At 43.9% G+C, this 18,514-nt stretch overlaps 1 protein-coding gene across 1 annotated transcript; it reads left to right on the top strand.

The window, feature by feature from the left end:
• Positions 1–3,721: 3,721 nt before the first annotated feature.
• EIF3B (eukaryotic translation initiation factor 3 subunit B) lies at positions 3,722–17,320 on the top strand. The gene is made up of 19 exons (XM_072120337.1): positions 3,722–4,029; positions 7,344–7,536; positions 8,659–8,778; positions 8,860–8,917; positions 9,037–9,165; positions 10,423–10,580; positions 10,935–11,066; positions 11,150–11,216; positions 11,875–11,921; positions 12,110–12,320; positions 12,404–12,476; positions 12,758–12,880; positions 12,978–13,056; positions 13,499–13,637; positions 14,023–14,148; positions 14,255–14,332; positions 14,450–14,558; positions 14,887–14,999; positions 16,228–17,320. The coding sequence occupies exons 1-18, from the start codon at positions 3,909–3,911 to the stop codon at positions 14,982–14,984; spliced, it is 2,061 nt and encodes a 686-aa protein (XP_071976438.1). The 5' UTR covers positions 3,722–3,908; the 3' UTR covers positions 14,985–14,999; positions 16,228–17,320.
• The last annotated feature ends 1,194 nt before the right edge of the window (positions 17,321–18,514 follow it).

Below are 18,514 nucleotides of genomic sequence, written 5' to 3'. Positions count from 1 at the left end.
TTAAAAGATGTCAATTCGAGAATCTTATTGAAGCTGCCTGCTCCTGCTCCTATCCCTGCATCTGCTCATTGTATGGGTGCTTTCACACCTAATGTATGCTGTAGCTGGGCAAGTATAAGGCCCCTTCTCCACTGGCGTTTTTCACGCGCGAGTTCTGCGCGTGCATTTGACGCTCAGAACTCGCATTGCACTCTGTCCCATTGTATTCAATGGGTCTTTCTCCATTAGCGTTGTTTTTGACGCGCGTGCTTGCGTTCGTTTGCACGCGCGTCAAAATCGCAGCATGCTCTATTTTTGCGAGTCACGCGCAATTTTCACGCCCCATTCAAGTCTATGGAGATGCATCAAGAACGCATTGCACTCGCAATCATTGCAAGTGCAATGCGAGTGCAATGCGTTTTAAACGTAAGGGTTGCTAGGTGACCAGAATAACATTATTTCCCCTGCTCGCGAACGATCATTTAATTAAAAAAACACAATGAAGAACAGTGAAGAATAGAATAAAAACAGTGAACACAGTGAACACAGTGAACACAGGATCATTTAAGATAAAAACACAGTGCAGAACACAGTGCAGAATAGATTACAGATGTTCGGCACATCTGCTTACTTGTCGGGAGATACGCGCGGAACGGCGCGAACAAAATAGCATGTGAAGAACAATATATATGTGTGAAGAACACATTGCAGATGTATTTAAACATCTGCAATGTGTTCTTCACACACATATATATTGTTCTTCACATGCTATTTTGTTCGCGCCGTTCCGCGCGTATCTCCCGACAAGTAAGCAGATGTGCCGAACATCTGTAATCTATTCTGCACTGTGTTCTGCACTGTGTTTTTATCTTAAATGATCCTGTGTTCACTGTGTTCACTGTTTTTATTCTATTCTTCACTGTTCTTCACATCTGCTAAATTGTTGGGAGATAATATACGCGCGGAACAGTGAAGAATAGATCGCAGATGTTTGCAAATTATCAGAAGACATTATTTTTCAATTAAATAACACATTTTAATCCCAAACCATGGTCCCTTTGAAAAATGCTCGAGTCTCCCATTGAATCGCGCGTCAAAAATGCGCCGAAAACGCAAAAAAAACGCAAATTACTCCAAGGAAAAATGGAACAAAAACGCAGCCAAAACGTCAGTTTTTCACGCATTGCACCCTGACGTGAAACGCAACGCTAGTGTGCAAGAGGCCTAAGGCAGCAAGCAGGAGAGGAGGAGGGGTGAGCGCTACTCACTCCTTCCCTCTCCGTAGCCTTAAACACGGGAAAGATAGAGCATGCACTATCTTTTCCCTGCGCATGGTACGTACCACTGCTGGGCGTCTATAGCTGTCTATGGGGACGTATTCTAAACAGTACATCCCCACACGGCATGTGTGAAAGGGGCCTAAGATTCAGATATGTGGGTGTGGACTAGATAAGCAGTAATTGCATTGCACCTGTGTATTTTATACTGTAGCCCTCGCATGCACTCTGTGCCCATTTCATAAAGCATCACTTACATGGCTACCTTAGTCTATTTCTAAGCATACCCCTGCATGCCATCCTCCACCTATTGCCTAGTGCAGTGATGGCGAACCTTTTAGAGCTTGAGTGCCCAAACTTCAACCAAAAGCCACTTATTTATTGCGAAGTGCCAGCACAGCAATTTAAGCAGTAATGTATTTCTCCTTGTTATTTGACAACTTTCAATCGTTCAGCCTCCTAAACACACCAACGCAGTTGAAAGGAGGAGGGCAAATTTGCCTATCATTGTAGGAAGATTCTGTAGGAAGATTCTTTGAGTCCTGTCTGGTGAAGGTCATGCTGGGGTGATGACCTGGGTGCCCACAGAGAGGGCTCCGAGTGCCGCCTCTGGCACCAGTGCCATAGGTTCGCCACCACTGGCCTAGTGCATGCCTTTCATGTCTCCATCTCCTGAGAGATCTCTTACATGAGCCTTGCGGTCCCACAGCATGCCGCCCTAAGCTCACCCCATTACTACTCACCATCTCACCAGACAAACCTCTTGTATGCCCCCTACTCCAGGCTGCACTCTGTGATTTAAATATAGCAGCAGATGTACCCACCACACCTCACCTTCAGCTTCCCATTTCCCTGTCATGTTGTACGAGCGGCAAATGACTCCCAGAATCCCTACACTGGGGCGCGGCAAGCCACCCCTGAAGTCGGCGGGCCGCGGCAAGCCACCCCTGAAGTCGGCGGGCCGCTGGCACTGTAGTCACAGTGCCCCCAAACAGTAGACAATATAGTAACTGTGCCCCTATAATGGTGCCTCCACATAGTAGCCAATATAGTTACAGTGCCCCTGCACAGTAGCCAATATAGTAATAGTGTCTCCACATAGTATCCAATATAGTAATGGTGCCCCCCCTCCTAGTAGCCAATTTAGTAATGGTGCCTACACAGAAGCCAATATAGTAACACCGAGTCCACACAGTAACAAATATAGTAACAGTACCCCCATACAGTATCCAGTTACTAATCCAGTCACAGTGCCTGCAAATGGTTTACACTGCTCCCACGCAGAAGCCAGTAGTCACACTGCCCCCACACAGTCGCCTATAGTCATAGCCATGCACTGTAGCCAATAGTCACACTAGCAGTCCCTGGCAGCCATTTGTCATAGTGCCTGTCCCCAATAGCCAAAAGCCCCAGTGCCTGCCCAAAGTAGCCTGTAGTCCCAGCTGCACTGTGGGAGGGGAACACATCATATGCTGGTGCACCATGCACGTTGTCGTTCCCCCAAAATACAACTCCCCACCTCCCCAGAAATGCTATTTTTGTTCCAGTGTGCAAAACATTTCCCCGCCTCCCCCCATTATTTTTTTCCGTCGACTTTTGCCCTTTGAGGTACAGTGTGATCTTCCAATTTTCAATCAAGTAATCTTCAGATATTTGGTCACTAATCCCTTTTTTATTGCTACTTCCATCCTTTGGATTGCAGGGGCTGCCCCACTACTGCTATGTTATGGAGGAAGCCCACCTTTCCACATGAAGGCTGAAAGCACTGGGGAATGTTTTTGGTATTTTTTGTTTTGTTTTAGCATAGACAGCATAATGTGAAAATCAGGTGCAGCAATGTCCTGTGTGAACCAGCAAGTTTTGCTTTTGTTTGCAACTCTTCACTTTTCATTGTGTGACTAAGAGTTTGTGATATTTATTGCACGCATGTGTGAAGCAAATTTTTAATGCAGCTTTCAGTTTAGACAATGGAAAGACTAGGTTACCAGCCCCTGAGTGAGCTACAATAGCGGCGGCCATGTTGGTTATCACCCAGTCACAGTAATTGTGTCATTGTGACCATAACTATCAAACTTTATTACCACAATATTGTGTTTTTTTAACTTTATTGTATTAATATGGCGTTTATTTAAACAATTTATTTCATTTTATTTTCCGAGGCCTCTCGGTGGCGCGCCCCCTCCTCAGACGTGACTGCGCCGCGCGCTCCCGCCCCACGCAGAGGGGGCAGTCAGCAATATTACAACGCAACCGAACGGCCGCCATCTTGGACGAGCTCACTTTTTTCCTCGCGGGGGGAAATTAATTGTGCGTTACACAAATTTCTGTGTCAAAAGTGTTGTAAGTGACTGAATACAGCACCAACGAGGGTTTATTTAGGTGTAGTATGAGTTAAATACGTTTATTCATCGGTGTACCGATATAGGTTATGTTAAGCTTCCACATCATGGAGGTTACCTCCCTCTTTGTCGATGTTGGTTCGCTCCTTTTCCGCCCGGCGCCGGGTTCTGTGCACATGGCCTGTTCGTGCCGCCAAGCCTGAAGCGTCTTTCTTTACGACCCCAAAGCAGGAAGGGCCCCCCGGATCAGGTCGTCCACCACCACGGGCAAGCACGGAGACCCCGAGTACGAGCAGAGCGGAGAGAGACGAGAATGCACCGGGCGGATAACGCGCTAGACGGGCCGGAGCTAGACATGGAGGAGGACGAGGCCACCGAGGAGGAGATGTCGTTCAGCGACCCGGAGGACTACGAGGAGGATATCGATGAGGAGGGTAAGCATGGCGGAGACGGGCGGTGTGCTGCACTGCTAGGCCTCATCTCATAGGAGACCCCAGCTGTTGTGGGACTACAACTCCCAGCATGGACTTCCATAGTTATATACGTCCATTATGTCCCTGGCAATTTTCGTTTATGGCACACCAGTGCGGATTGGACCGGAACCAGATGTTTAATAATTCTCAGATCTGGTGCACAGGATAGGTGACTGATGGAGGGGTCCCAAGTATATGAGTACGGGCTTCTGTAAACAGAGAAGGTGCATTGATGTTTAATTCATATATAGGGGGTCCGTATTGAGCCCCTAAGTAAAGGGGGTGTGGATGGGGGTCCCTCTTGTAAAGGAAAAAAATGGGGTTCTGCATAGGAACTACTCATAATAGGGGGAGCGGGGTAGGGCCCACTTGTAATGATGGGGGGGGGGGTATGGAGTAGGGCCCCTCAACCAGGTGGGGGGAGAGGGTGCGGTGAAGTGGGGCCCCCTTGTAATGAGTTGGGGGAGGAAAAGAGGGTACAGCGGAATGTTGGTGTTGAGGAGTGTGGTCCCCATATAACCGTGGGGGAAAAGAGGTGCGGCGGAGTGGGGCCCCCTTGTAATTGGGTGGAGGATGGGGTCGGGGGGAAGAGGGTGCGGTGGAGTAGAGACATTTCTCAGTTTCCTTATTCAAGGATTTATCAGCCTCCTCTGGTGAAAAGGAATAACCTTTATTAAATTTAAATGCCGGACCACGGCACCCCTGCAGGCAGCTTCCTCGTGACATCACACACAAAGGTCACATGACCAGTTTCCTTCGGGTCAGCTGACCTGCAGTACCAAACACAGCCACTATACAATGTATGATGCTGTATGCAGGAGTATTTTCAGAAAGGGGGTGATCAGTGGCTCATTAATGTGATATGGGCCATCCATAAATAGGAGATTATAAAACGCATCTAAAGACACATTTGTAGTGATTGGATTGTCTTTCATCTCATTCATCAACGTTACATCATTGGTTCTTGGTAAAACGTGGCGTCCCCTTGGCAGTCAGCAGTAAAACTGGCCAATGTTTGGTAGAGCTAAATGTGCATGTGTTGTAATTAGTAATAGTGGAGTAAGCTGCTAATTTCCCTTTAAGATTGTGGTCGCATGTGGCACTTGCATTGCGTTTAGAAGTGTGATGCCGATACCACATGGAGGGCCCTTCCTGATTGCGTATGCAGTTCCATTGATTTGTAATGAGCTCCTTGTGTTTTGCATTGTTCACATGTGTGACCATGGCCTAAAACAAAATAATCTGCATAAGAAATGCCTTCCCCCACCCCCTTAAAGGAAACCTACCACTTGAAGTGGCAGGTATAAGCTGCTTCGGCGCAGGGAGGTACACTCTTGGCGCTTACCATGCCCCGAAGCAGCTTCGGCCATAAAGTTTAAAAAGTGTTTTAAACCGCGATACAGCAGTTTGAAACACTAACAAAAATAAGCTCCGGCACCAGCTCACCCTGTGCTGGTGCTCGGTAGTTCCTTCTTATACCTGCCACTTCAAGTGGTAGGTTTCCTTTAAGTCCCATTTTTCTAAGACATTTTCCAGTAAGGAATCCTCCTACACATTGGAGACTCCAAGTGTAGTGTGAACAGTGCTGAACTTATAGCTAAGTTTTCTTTTGTATGTTCTTGTATAGGTTGTATGTTTTTGACTCTGAGGGGAGGGGGGGAGGCTAAGCCCCATTTGCATAGGTCTATTTGTTAGATGCTCTTTGTAGTTGTAGGGGGTACCTATAGTTTTATTTGGACTAAGTTCACACCTGCATTGTAGTGTAAAGGGAAAACCTTCTTGGATGAAATCTACAACGTGTTTGGCGGTATGTACACGAGCAAGTTAGTTTTGTGTATGCAGGATTTACAGGACCAATTCTGGAACTGCTGAACTCGACTCAGAAATTGGTTCCATCCAAGTTTTTGTCAGGTAAATCCAGCATGGATAAAGTTGGTCAGGCAAAACTCGCTCGTGGGCAACACACTTTATACAGATGACTCCTGAAATGTTATGAGAACTGTGGTCTTGGACGTGTAACCCTTCAAGTGTTGCGAGCACAGGTGACTGAGGCATCTGAGGGGTTAGAGGAAGGCAGTTGGTATCAAAGGACCACTGGTCCCCTTACACACTGTTAGACATTGCAATTTAGTGTACAAGCAAATGTTCCTGTACCAAAAAAGGTACATACAATTTCTAATACATTTTTTTTCTACTATTGAAACTTCTTCCCTTTTCACATGGATAGGGGATGTCTAATTCCCCAGTGATCACACAGGGTGACTGGAAGACCCCCTTTCATTTCTAATGATGTGTAGTCTTCCTAGAAAGGCTCCATGAAGCTAAACCAGGTGTATACTCTGTGCTCTGCTGTGTATACACCCTGAAGGACAACACTGAATAATGACTCTCTATAAACTCCTCCTGTCTTACAGGTGATAGTAGTTACTACACAGCTAGATCTTTCTTATGACTTGTCGTATGCTCTGACGGGTCATACGCTGCTTTGTAGTGCATCAGGACCTCACATTGTAATTTCTGCCATAGGAGGCGGCTCCAGCTGTGGTAGATAATCTGGTCCTGCCAGCACAGCACATATGTGTGTGTTCCCAGCGGGTGCTGCAGATTACAACACCCAGGCTTTCTCGGGATTGCTGAGGCTGTATAACCTGCCCATACAGCATGTTCACTGCTTTATCAGCCGCATAGCAATGAATGGAGTGATGGCGCGCCCCTGCCATGATCAGCGGGGGGAGGGGTGCCCCTGTTTTACAACTTATCTCCTGTCTGCACCCGAAAACCTGTCCTCATTCATGTGCATTTCCTAGGCGGTGCCTGGGTGCGAGTTGTTTGGTGTAGGAGGAAGGTCGGTGTGTGACCAGCATGTTGTAAGCAGTGTCACTATTTCCTATTAATAGCCATTAATCCCTCCTGACTCCGCTGATCACGTATCGCACAGACTGGAAGGTGTAGGGATGGGGCACTGATCTCTTTGGCCACTTTCTCGATCTCTAATATGGTTGCTAGAAAATAATTTAATGGATGTGGGAGGATTTCTGACCACTTCAAAAACAGACTCTTAGTAATACTGCTGGGCACTATGGGATGTACGTGTCTCATAGAGAATGAATGGAGGGGCACACCATGACATTCATTTGCAAGAACCAAACCCCCTTTCATGTGATTCGTGGGGATCAGTGGCCTAGGACCCCTTTCTGCTATATTGTAGAATCGTACAATGTAGGCAAATCTTTGTAATAATCTACAGAATTAAATGGTCTTTTCCTTTTCTCTAGAATTACTTGGAGATATCCTGAAAGATTGTCCACAAGAAGCAGATGGTATCGATTCTGTGATCGTAGTCGATAATGTACCACAGGTTGGACCCGACCGATTGGAGAAGCTGAAAAACGTCATTAATAAGATTTTCTCAAAGTTTGGCAAAATAACAAATGAATATTATCCGGATGTAGATGGTACAACTAAAGGGTGGGTATTGCTGGATGGTATATGTGTGTAGACGTAGTACATCTTGTTGGATTGTGCAAGGGTTTTGACCCCTCTGGTCAAAATTTAATATGTAGGGCTCTGTTTACACTTCAAACTCTCTTTGAATAGTAAATATGTTGTGTTGTGTCTGGTGCACCAACAATGGCGCATAACAAACCCTATTGATTGATAATAGGCCGTGTCATGTGTCCAGCCCTGCCTGGAAAATGTGCGTTCTGCTGATCTAATGGAGATGTGAACAGAGTCTAACTAGAAGGTAGGGCAATTAATTGGAGATGTATTGGGGATACCCTGCACCAATGAGCAGATACTACTAGTGTATGTAGCTGGAAGTAGCGCCACACACTGTGTAGGGGTATTTCTATGATACTGCAGTTTTGCTTCCATCTTCAATTGGTGTTGGACCCCCACCAGTCTCCAATTATGCACCAAGCCTCAAAATAGGACAATAAGGTGTAATCTTGTTCAGTGAATAGTCCACACAAATCAGATTGTATGGTGGTTGTCTATTGTATTACAGCTCAGTCCCATTCAGTTGATTAGGAATGGGACATGGCTGGAGTTGGGCCCTGATCCTTCTATAAAGACCAATTCATTTCGTGATTAGGTCTTCAGTTATTTGCTTCGGTTATTTTGAGCCCAAACCAGGTGTGTTGGAGCACACAGAATCAAGTCCTTATAGGGACTTATAGGGATTTTGGCTTAAAATAGCTTTGGGAAATAACTGAAGACCTAACGGAGATGTGAACTGCGACTCAGGAGTTTTTTTCTTTTTTTTTTTTTTTTTTTTTCCTCCTTCAATTGTGCAAACAGCGGTGTCTTATAGTCAGATGACAGAGGAGCAAACTGTTGCTTGTCAGCTGATGGGATTGTCACTGCAGGCAGTTGCTCCAGTCACCGACAGCCCTGATTGTATCGGGGGAAAAAAATCTGGATATTTGATGCATTTTCCAGCCTATCTGTGTATCAAAACCTGATGTCCGAAATTATAAATAACATCAGGTCTTTGCTTGGTCTCTGTTTTGCTTAGTTATAGCCCCATGGACTACCTCCGGATTAGGGTAGAGATCCACTTTACTTACTTTACTTCCTCTGCCTCAGGTACATTTTCCTGGAATACGCATTACCGGCCCACGCTCTTGACGCTGTGAAGAACGCTGACGGCTACAAGTTGGACAAGCAGCACACTTTCCGAGTGAACCTCTTTACAGACTTTGATAAGTGAGTTTACTCTGCTTCCAAGTTTATCGTGTCTAGATTTGTAGAGGTATAATATTAACCGCCTGTTTACTCTCCTGACAGATATATGGTCATTGGTGATGAGTGGGAAGTCCCAGAGAAGCAGCCATTTAAAGACTTTGTAAGTTCATGGCATTACACACATTAATAACTAGTACCTTACTAAGGTATGGCGGGTACTTTGTGTGCTTGTCCATTGCAGAACACTTTTTTTATTATTATTTTTTTTTTTTTTTTTAGGGTAACCTCCGATCATGGCTCGAAGATCCAGACTGCAGGGATCAGTTCAGTGTTATATTTGAGTCGGGCGACAGAACGACGATCTTCTGGAATGATGTCAAGGAGCCGGTGCCAGTGGAGGAGAGAGCGGTGAGTTAATATAATGAAGACCCATGTGTTCCTTCTAGTTAGGTAACTTATTCTTGGGTTTAACATTGGTTTCGGGAGATTGTGATTGGTCCATGAGTCATAGGCCTGCAGTGGCTATGTTGTATAGACTGATCAAAGTGCCTAGGATGGGACTCTTCTTCCATGTGGATCCTTCTCTTCTTCCATGTGGATCAGCAGCACCAAAATGTAATAATGATCACTGTTTGTTGCTGCTGTTTAGCGAGGAAGCAGGGAATCCTTCTAATATACATCATTATGACGCTCGGAGTCCTGTCCCTGGTACTGTTTTCTGTTTGTGTCTGGACACCCGCACGGTCAGGGAGTCTCGGACTGACTTTGGCAGAGTAACTATGCCCTAAGGAACCAAGGATAGAGCGCCTCTGTAAAAACATCTTAGAGTTTTGAGATCCATACCTTTATTTGCTATGGTTGAGGTTAGTTCACACATGGTCTGTCTGGGATATGCTTCTGTGCACACTTATGTAATACCTGCCTTAACCTCCCATGATACTTATGTTGAGTCGAAATGGACTTGTACATGAAATTATTCTCCTATTGCACCATCAGTGTACTTTTCAGCGTCTTGGGACTTGTGTTTCTCCAAACTCTCGGGATTGCTTTTTTTTTTTTGTGATATGGCTGTGCCAATTTAAATCTTCTTTTGTATTGAGATAAGTCAGAATGTACAGGCGGTCCCCTACTTAAGAACACTCGACTTACGTACGACCCCTAGTTACAAACGGACCTCTGGATATTGGTAATTTATTGTACTTTAGTCCTAGGCTACAATAAACAGCTATAACAGTTATCAAATGTGTCTGTAATGAAGAATTATTGTTAATCCTGGTTCTTATGACAACCCAACATTTTTTAAATCCAATTGTCACAGAGACCAAAAAAGTTCTGGCTGGGATTACAAGGATAAAATATACAGTTCCGACTTACATACAAATTCAACTTAAGAACAAATCTACAGACCCTATCTTGTATGTAACCCGGGGACCGCCTGTATTGTAAATGTACAGTATCCCAAGTGGATGAAAGTTGTGCACAGCACATAACATGTGAATTGCTTGTGTAGCTATATCCTTAGTTTTATCCAATAATCCTAATGGGTTGTTGATATTAATGACTGGCAGCTCAGTTCTAACTTTGAAAACTTTTTAAAAGGCCAGCACATTGTGATGTTCAAGGTAAGAATGGAGCTTTAATTTGAAAATTTTTTTTTTTTTTAAGAGATGGACTGAAACATACGTTCGCTGGTCTCCAAGAGGAACGTACCTGGCCACGTTTCATCAGAGAGGAATTGCCCTTTGGGGTGGGGAAAATTTCAAGCAGATCCAGAGGTTCAGCCATCAGGGAGTACAGCTCATTGACTTTTCTCCATGTGAAAGGTATGTGTGGTGAAGGGATATTACAGTTTTAACAAGACATGTATATTATGTGAATCTATAGAACTTCACAATTTTATTAAAAGATTGTCCATACCTCCAAAAGTGAGATCTGATGTTTGGTATTGTTAAGGCTTTCAGTGCTGTAGCTTGTAAATAAGGTCCTTTGTAGTATATAAATATGTGTATTCACTGAAACAAACATATGTAACAGAGCCATATCAATTACTAATAATTAATAAGTTGATCTCGTACTCTGATAAGCGGCTTAATGATTGGTTGTTTGTCTACCTGCTGGTTAGATCTCCACATTTTTTTTTTTTTGGCTACAATTTCTACCTTTTTATGTTTTTGTAGGTACCTTGTTACATTTAGCCCCCTTATGGACACTAAGGACGACCCCCAGGCAATTATAATCTGGGATACATTGACTGGACAGAAGAAGAGAGGATTCCACTGTGAGAGCTCAGCACATTGGCCGATCTTTAAGTACGTGGAGGGATCCTGTGGTTTTTAGTAACTTGACAATGAGTAAGGCACAAGAAGCTGAGGATATTTCTTCTCTTTTGCAGGTGGAGTCACGATGGCAAGTTTTTCGCTAGAATGACGCCTGACACGCTCAGTATTTATGAAACTCCTGTAAGTATTTTAGCACGATGCTATAGTAGATTTCCGGTAGATAGCACTGTCCTTTCTCAACCTCTTTTGGTGAATGTTTTGTTGAAATATGGAATTTTTTCCCTTGACCAAACACACTGCAAGAATCAGGACTCGCAGTATTAGACTTTATATGTATATAATGCTGTGTGTTATGGCCTTCCCCATAGGGCTCCCAATAGGGATATGGACTCTCAGCAGGTTAGTTGGCTGAGGCTGGGAGTCAATCTCTGGATAGTGTTTAGCCTCAGAAATACAACAGATATGTGGTCCGTATTCTAGAAACACTATACTCCCCCCTGCAGCTGGTCTGTAGGAGATGTCTTCTAATAATCTAGTAGTGTAATCTGCAGTCACTTCTACCAGGTTTGCTCATAAGTAATTATCAAAAGTTTTCTATTAAGCTCCCTTTCTAGAATCATGATAGATGCCACTGCCTCTGTCTTGTAGTTGCTGCTGGGCCTAATGCCAAGGGATTAAACCTGGCACTTCATCTAAGCACTTTGTATCCAGCGTGACACGCAGTTGTGTGTACAGCGGAAATGTTTGACTGCAGGAGTAAATAATAGATGTTTACCCGTGGGTATGAGTTTTCAGAATTAAATTGACCTTTTGCATGTTTTCACTCCTCTTTTTTTAGTCTATGGGTTTGTTGGATAAGAAGAGTCTGAAGATTAGCGGAATAAAGTGAGTATGGCTTAATGTTCTTTTGTTTAAACAAATATTTTCCTCTTCCATAAAGAAAAAAATGTATATATTATTATATATTACACTGACCTATCATTACATCACTACTGACAATAGAAAATAGCTGATACATTCCCTTTTAATATATATCTATATAACGCTGCATGTGCTGTTTTTATTGTTTGCAGAGACTTCTCATGGTCCCCTGGTGGTAACATCATTGCATTCTGGGTACCAGAAGACAAGGACATCCCTGCCAGAGTGACTTTAATGCAGCTGCCATCCAGGCAGGAGATCAGAGTCAGAAACCTCTTTAATGTTGTGGACTGCAAGTTACACTGGCAGAAGAATGGGGATTATCTGTGCGTGAAGGTAGATAGGACTCCTAAAGGCACTCAGGTAGGTGCAGGCGTGGGTGCTCTACTCTGCAGAAATGACGCAAAGCTTGTCAACCGATTGCTAAGGGTTTATCTCCTCCACAGGGTGTGGTAACCAACTTTGAGATCTTTAGAATGAGAGAGAAACAAGTTCCAGTCGATGTCGTGGAAATGAAAGGTAAGAATCTCGCTCCATTGTCGGAGTGGTCCCACCAACACTTCTTTTTGCTGGAATTTTTTGTGATCGTGAAAACCCTAGTCCCTTAAGGGGAGAACAGCAGGGAGAACACCTAGAGTCCATGTACTTAGTGAGTAGCTAGTAATAGGGATGCTTCAGTCCCAATATGAGAACATTGATGCTTTAGGTTTGTTATTAACATGTCCATTGGGTTGTGCAGGAAGTGGCACAATTGTGTACATGCTGTGTAACTAAGCTTTTTGTTTTCTTTTCTTCTGTAGATGGCATCATAGCGTTTGCTTGGGAGCCCAACGGAAGCAAGTTCGCTGTACTTCATGGAGAGGTCCCTCGAATATCAGTCTCATTCTACCATGTAAAGAACAATGGGAAAATTGAACTGATAAGTATGTCCACTATATTGTCTTATTGTAGAAACTCCTCCAAATTCTTCCCTGGGCCATATACTCATATTACTCCAATTTTTTTTCTTTTCCTTTTCAGAAACATACGACAAGCAGCAAGCTAATACTATCTTCTGGAGCCCTCAGGGTCAGTTCTTGGTCCTGGCAGGTTTACGAAGGTGAGTACAGATTAGATCTCAACGGTTTCCTTATAGGGGGTTATCCCACACATTACACTAGTCTGCTATCCTGAGGATGCAGGAATTACCCCTCCCCGCCTCAACTAATTGTCTTTAGCACGCAATATATGTTATGGAAAGTGAAAGAAGAAACAATAAGGCTGGGTTCACATAACTGTAGGGGGAGGTATATACGGCCACACATACAGCCTCTATAGGCAGTCAATGGCAGCATGGAGTGATACGGTGTGGCACCCTACCGCTCCGTACACTGGAACAAGATAGGACATGTCTTCTTTCCCTGTGGCACGGCGCCATGCATCGCTAAAGAGAGGGGAGGGGTCACCGCAGTGAATATATGCCCGCCAGGCTACGGCCCGGCAGGCATACGTTCAAGTGAATGTTGCGATTGATGCTCAGCTGCTCTTCTTTGTACTTGCAGCATGAATGGAGCTCTGGCCTTCGTGGACACTTCAGACTGCACCATAATGAACATTGCCGAGCATTATACAGCATCCGACGTGGAATGGGATCCAACGGGCCGTTACATCGTCACTTCTGTGTCCTGGTGGAGCCATAAAGTAAGATATTTTTATCACGCCCTGTTTTGTTGACTGTAATTGTGAATATAGAAGCTAAGTCTTGTTGAATCCACCGGGACGCTCTGTTCTGCTGGCAGCTGCTGAAGGAAAACTCGTTATGTAATCTTTTTCTGAAGTGCATGCGATCTGCTGATCATTGTTGTGGTTACATCATGCATATATGTTCCCTTTTAAATGGGTTGTACAGTATTGGAAAACACGGCTGCTTAGTTATGAGAAGAGAACCTTCTATTCTATTGCCTGATCTCTTAATCAGAAATTGATATTTTCTGTCCGGCACACGTGATGTTGGGTGTAGATGCACATAAGGCAACAGATGGTGGTAGGACATGACAGGACCCAGTTTATAATGTCTCTTGTTTAGGTGGATAACGCTTACTGGCTATGGACTTTCCAAGGCCGACTCCTCCAGAAGAACAACAAAGACAGATTCTGCCAACTGCTGTGGAGGCCAAGACCACCAACTCTGATCACTCAGGATCAGATCAAGGTCTGTGAAGATTTTTCCCTTTTTAAGAGTTGTTATTGATTTTATAAAATGAACAAAGTTTTAACTTTTTTTTTTTTTTTTGTTTGTTTGTTTTTTTGAATTCTAGCAAATAAGAAAAGACCTTAAGAAGTACTCCAAGATATTTGAACAGAAAGATCGATTAAGTCAGTCCAAGGCTTCCAAGGTACAGAAGTCCTTTTTGTATTTGATTTGGCATTTATAAGGCTGAGAGATCGCAACTTTTCAATGAGATTCTGTATGAGTCGCATTTTCTAAATCTGGGTGTTTTGTCGTTTTAAAGGAACTCGTTGAGCGCAGAAGGACTATGATGGAGGAGTACAAGACATACAGAGAGCAGGCACAGAAGCTTTACATGGAGCAGAAAAATGCCCGCCTGGAGCTCAGAGGTGGTAAGTCGGGTCACATCATTGCTCTTATTGGACCCTTTGATACTTCAATAATGGAGACGTCTGTGGCTCTGCAGCCCCTATTACGCTCATACAGAGAAGGTATTGAAGACTGAACACTGTCCCTGGGACCCAGACTCCTAAAATCCTAATCATAAAAGCTGTTAGGAGTCCCTGCCACCACCACATGGCTTGTGGCACATACTGAAAGTATAACATTAGAGGCCGATGCTGGGCAGAGGCTCTAGCATCATCTATGAATACCTCTGAGGATATTTTTAATCCATTTTTTAAATTTGAACCTGATCATTTTATGCTTCATTTCCTCCAGGAGTTGATACAGATGAGCTGGACAGCAACGTGGAAGACTGGGAAGAGGAAACCATTGAATTCTTTATCTCTGAAGAAATTATCCCACTGGAGGAGTAATCGGCTAGCCTTGTGGTGTGTATGAAGAGTGTTTTAGTTGAATATGATTAACTGCCCTGTGTTATGAGGGGTGCTTCAGTCTTTGCTTTTCTGACCGGTTCCATTTGACAGCTGTGTGTATCGCATGTACAGCATGGTTGCACCGTGCCTTTGCATTGCATCATGTTGGTGGTGAAGTATCTAGACATGCAAGCTTTTGTCACAGGAGAGCCTGCAGCTTTCCTATTTTACTCTTACAAATTCCAAAATGCAAATGTCTTAAAGACGCCCTAGCAATAGCAATCACCTACAGTTATTGGGTTGTTGGGCTTGTGTGCTGCTGAAGGTATGTGGCCCTAGCTTTCTGTTGCCAGATTTTTACCTTCAAGTAAGGTATGAAATATCTTCTCTAGAATTCCATCTTTCATGTGAAGTCTCTTGCCTGTTTAACTTATCCACAGAGAAGAGTCAGATTTTGCCTGTGGTGAGTGAAGTTTAGAGCCTGCAGGCGAAGAGTCATTTCAGAGGCCGCTATCTTTAGTTCTACAGCAGTTAGAAATAGACTTTTGGTGTTGTATTGAAGATAAGAATATCATCTTTCAGATTGCATCGGGTGAGGTACAGATCTGGAGTTAGACAAGCTAGTCATACAAAGCAACTAGATCTTTAACCAAAGTTCACTTTCCCAACTATGTGTTTATTGCTTGTATCACTGGTGATCTGAGCCTGATGTGAAGTGAAAAATGAGACTCTGATCTTTAATATGCAACCAGAAGGATGTTTCTATGTACTGTAGAACTGAAAATAGTCTGAAGAGACGCTACTCCTGCAGCCTCTAAACTTGACTGTTCACGGGCTAAATATGTCTCTTTTTCATATGACTTTGGAGGGGATATTGTATAGGTAAACGGATGATATGTCATAAGAGGTAATTCTAGATTTTGTCCCCTACCTGAGTGCTGTGGGAGTTTAACTGGATAAAATCCTGTGACGGCTTCCCTTTTAAGATTCGCATATTCTGCAGACCATTAATGTTGGTAATTCCCGAAAAGCAGAGCTTCATTTTATTCCACCTTTGGTCACTTGTAGTAATTTGTATTTGATTCTTGTTCAGAATATAAGAGGAGGTTATGTCTTCCATAGGTTTCTGTGTGTGGTGCAGTCATTGACCTATAACCCCCTATAGATAAAACATGGAGGAGATGGCTTCCTCTCATCCTGGGATTGGTCCCCTCACTGACTTGTGTTTTCTCTCTCTCTCCAGCGTTTTTCCTTATCCAGCATCAACACTTCTCCTCTACCAAAATACGAAAACTCCAAAGTTCTGTCTTAGTCCTTCTCCTGCGACCGTGAATGGACATTACATCATTCCTGTCTGAAGTCGTGCCTTTAATCTTCACTGGGAGGATCTTTTAAAGAGCACCACTTTTTAATAATCTCTTAATTTTCCCCCGTTCCCTCCACCTGTTTCCATCCTTAAGGAAATCGAAGGGAACTCGTGCTGGTGCGTCCCCGGACCGCTCTCTGCCTCCTCACCATGACTTTGCTTCCTGATGCTCCATGCACGTGGGTTCAGCTCGCAAAGAAGGGCCTTTTCTACTTCCGTACTGAATGGACCTTCAGCAGCCGCTACTGGCAGATGATGAATGATAAAGATACTCCTGTACAAGGTCCAGATTTTAGTGTGCTGAACCAGCACTACAGTGGACTGTATCCTCCTCCATTCAGATTGCAACTTTGTGGGATTGAAGATGGAATTTAAAGTAAACCTATATATAAAAAAAAATTATGTCTCTGGTTTTATTCCAAGCTTGCATTTCTCAATAATGTATAGTAGTTCCTTTTGGAAGCCATTGAGTGCGCTCTAACACGAACTGCTGCTAACTATTGTCTAAGATTGTCACATATTAACTAGACTTGTAGGTGAAGTATCCCGTATCATATTTATGCTTTGGGAAAATCTGGATCCAGGGAAAAGTTAAAATTTTATTTATATGCAAATTAACAATTTGGGCCCGCACTGGGTGTGGCCCTGAAGTCCAGTGCACACACTCTTTCGGAGTGTTCTGTGCTCAGTAATCAAAGCTGAGTGGGAGATACTGGGTGAAGCCGGACAAGACCGGACTGCACATACCCACCCATTGTGCCACGTACCTCACAGACTCGCCCACAGTGCACCGAATGGCACGCAGGGCGCTTCACCTATACAACTGTACGTTTTAGTTCCTCGGTTTAGTGGCATGCCAGGGGTTAAATTGTCAGCTGGATTGTTGAAGGAAAATGCACAAATCGCTTTTTTTTTTTTTTTTTTTTTAATTGTTCCTATGAAATATTAATAAAAAGGAACTTGGAAATGAGTTCTACCATTGTGTGTACACAGCTTCTGTGTGGGACTCCTGGGTTACAGACGACGTACAGGCTCTGTATACACGTTAGAGGAACATGCTATTATTAGTGGGGCGTGCCATCTAGTTGGCTTTGGGTACATTGGGAAACCCAGCTCTAGACCTTCCCCAATCTTTGAGCAGAGTACCTCCCATAACCCCATAGAGGCGATTGGTTATGAATCTGGAAATAATTATTTATTCTGAACCTCTATCCAAGCACACTCTTATATGGGCAGATATAGCTGGCTAATGTCATCGGGTACTTGTGGCTGGACCACCTTCATAGGGGCACTGTATCGGGCACACTCCGGGCTACTTTTGGCTCCCATGTTTTTCTATGGCACTATGCAGTTGTCTAAAATCTTTGTAATCCACAATGTAAGCTCAACTGCACACGAGCGAGTGCAGCCTGTGAAAACGAACCCATATGATCCCACGGACTGAACACCTTACACATGATGGGAAGCCATGCATCATACAGAAATAATGCAAGGACTCCCTGTCTGCAGTGCCAGCACTGTAACTGTTCTTATGGTACCCCTCGCTGCAGTTTGGCCAACCACATTGGTCTAATGTTCAGACTTAATGGAGTTTATATGGATTATTTAGAACGTATCACTGAGGCCTGTGCTCCTGATCCGTAATATTACATCCACCTGTGAAACCATTACTCCTGCAGAGTATGTCCCTTTGTCATGGTGGGAAAGGATAGAATTTGTGTGTCACCATTTGCACTGAAATATGTCCACTCCAAATCCAGCACAGCGCTGTACATTGTAAGGTGGCTGTACTTTGTATTACATATGACACCACTGGCCTGGGAAGCAGCTCATGGGGGGAGGCAAAGTGTGAGCAATTCAATCATTGGGGGTTGCCAAATTTTTGCGCCACCAGATATTCAACACTTTCCTTTAGTGTAGTGAGTTTATTAATACATCCTGGAATAGGTCTTGAAATCATGTTTCCTGCAGCCACATTACATTGAGTACTCATGAGCTCCCCCTAGTGGCAGCTTCACTGTTAGAATTTTTTGTAATTTGATGTTAGTGATTTGAATTTCTGCATCAGAAAATATCATCTATAATGACGTGAATCGGCACAGTATTTTGGAGGTAAAATCATTGAGATGGAAGGCAAGATCTCTGTACGTGTGTCTGCAGCTGT

The sequence above is a fragment of the Engystomops pustulosus genome, chromosome 8 (assembly GCF_040894005.1).
Source record: "Engystomops pustulosus chromosome 8, aEngPut4.maternal, whole genome shotgun sequence".
NCBI classification, from domain to species: domain Eukaryota; kingdom Metazoa; phylum Chordata; class Amphibia; order Anura; family Leptodactylidae; genus Engystomops; species Engystomops pustulosus.
The sequence above is the reverse complement of the archived record's forward strand: the minus strand, read 5'-3'. Positions and strand labels throughout refer to the sequence as shown.

Coding starts and splice junctions, on each gene's coding strand:
- EIF3B (XM_072120337.1), top strand. CDS start 3,909: ATGCACCGGGCGGATAACGCGCTAGACGGGCCGGAGCTAGACATGGAG. Junction 11,922..12,109: donor CTGAAGATTAGCGGAATAAA/GTGAGTATGGCT, acceptor TATTGTTTGCAG/AGACTTCTCATGGTCCCCTG. Junction 12,321..12,403: donor GGACTCCTAAAGGCACTCAG/GTAGGTGCAGGC, acceptor TCTCCTCCACAG/GGTGTGGTAACCAACTTTGA.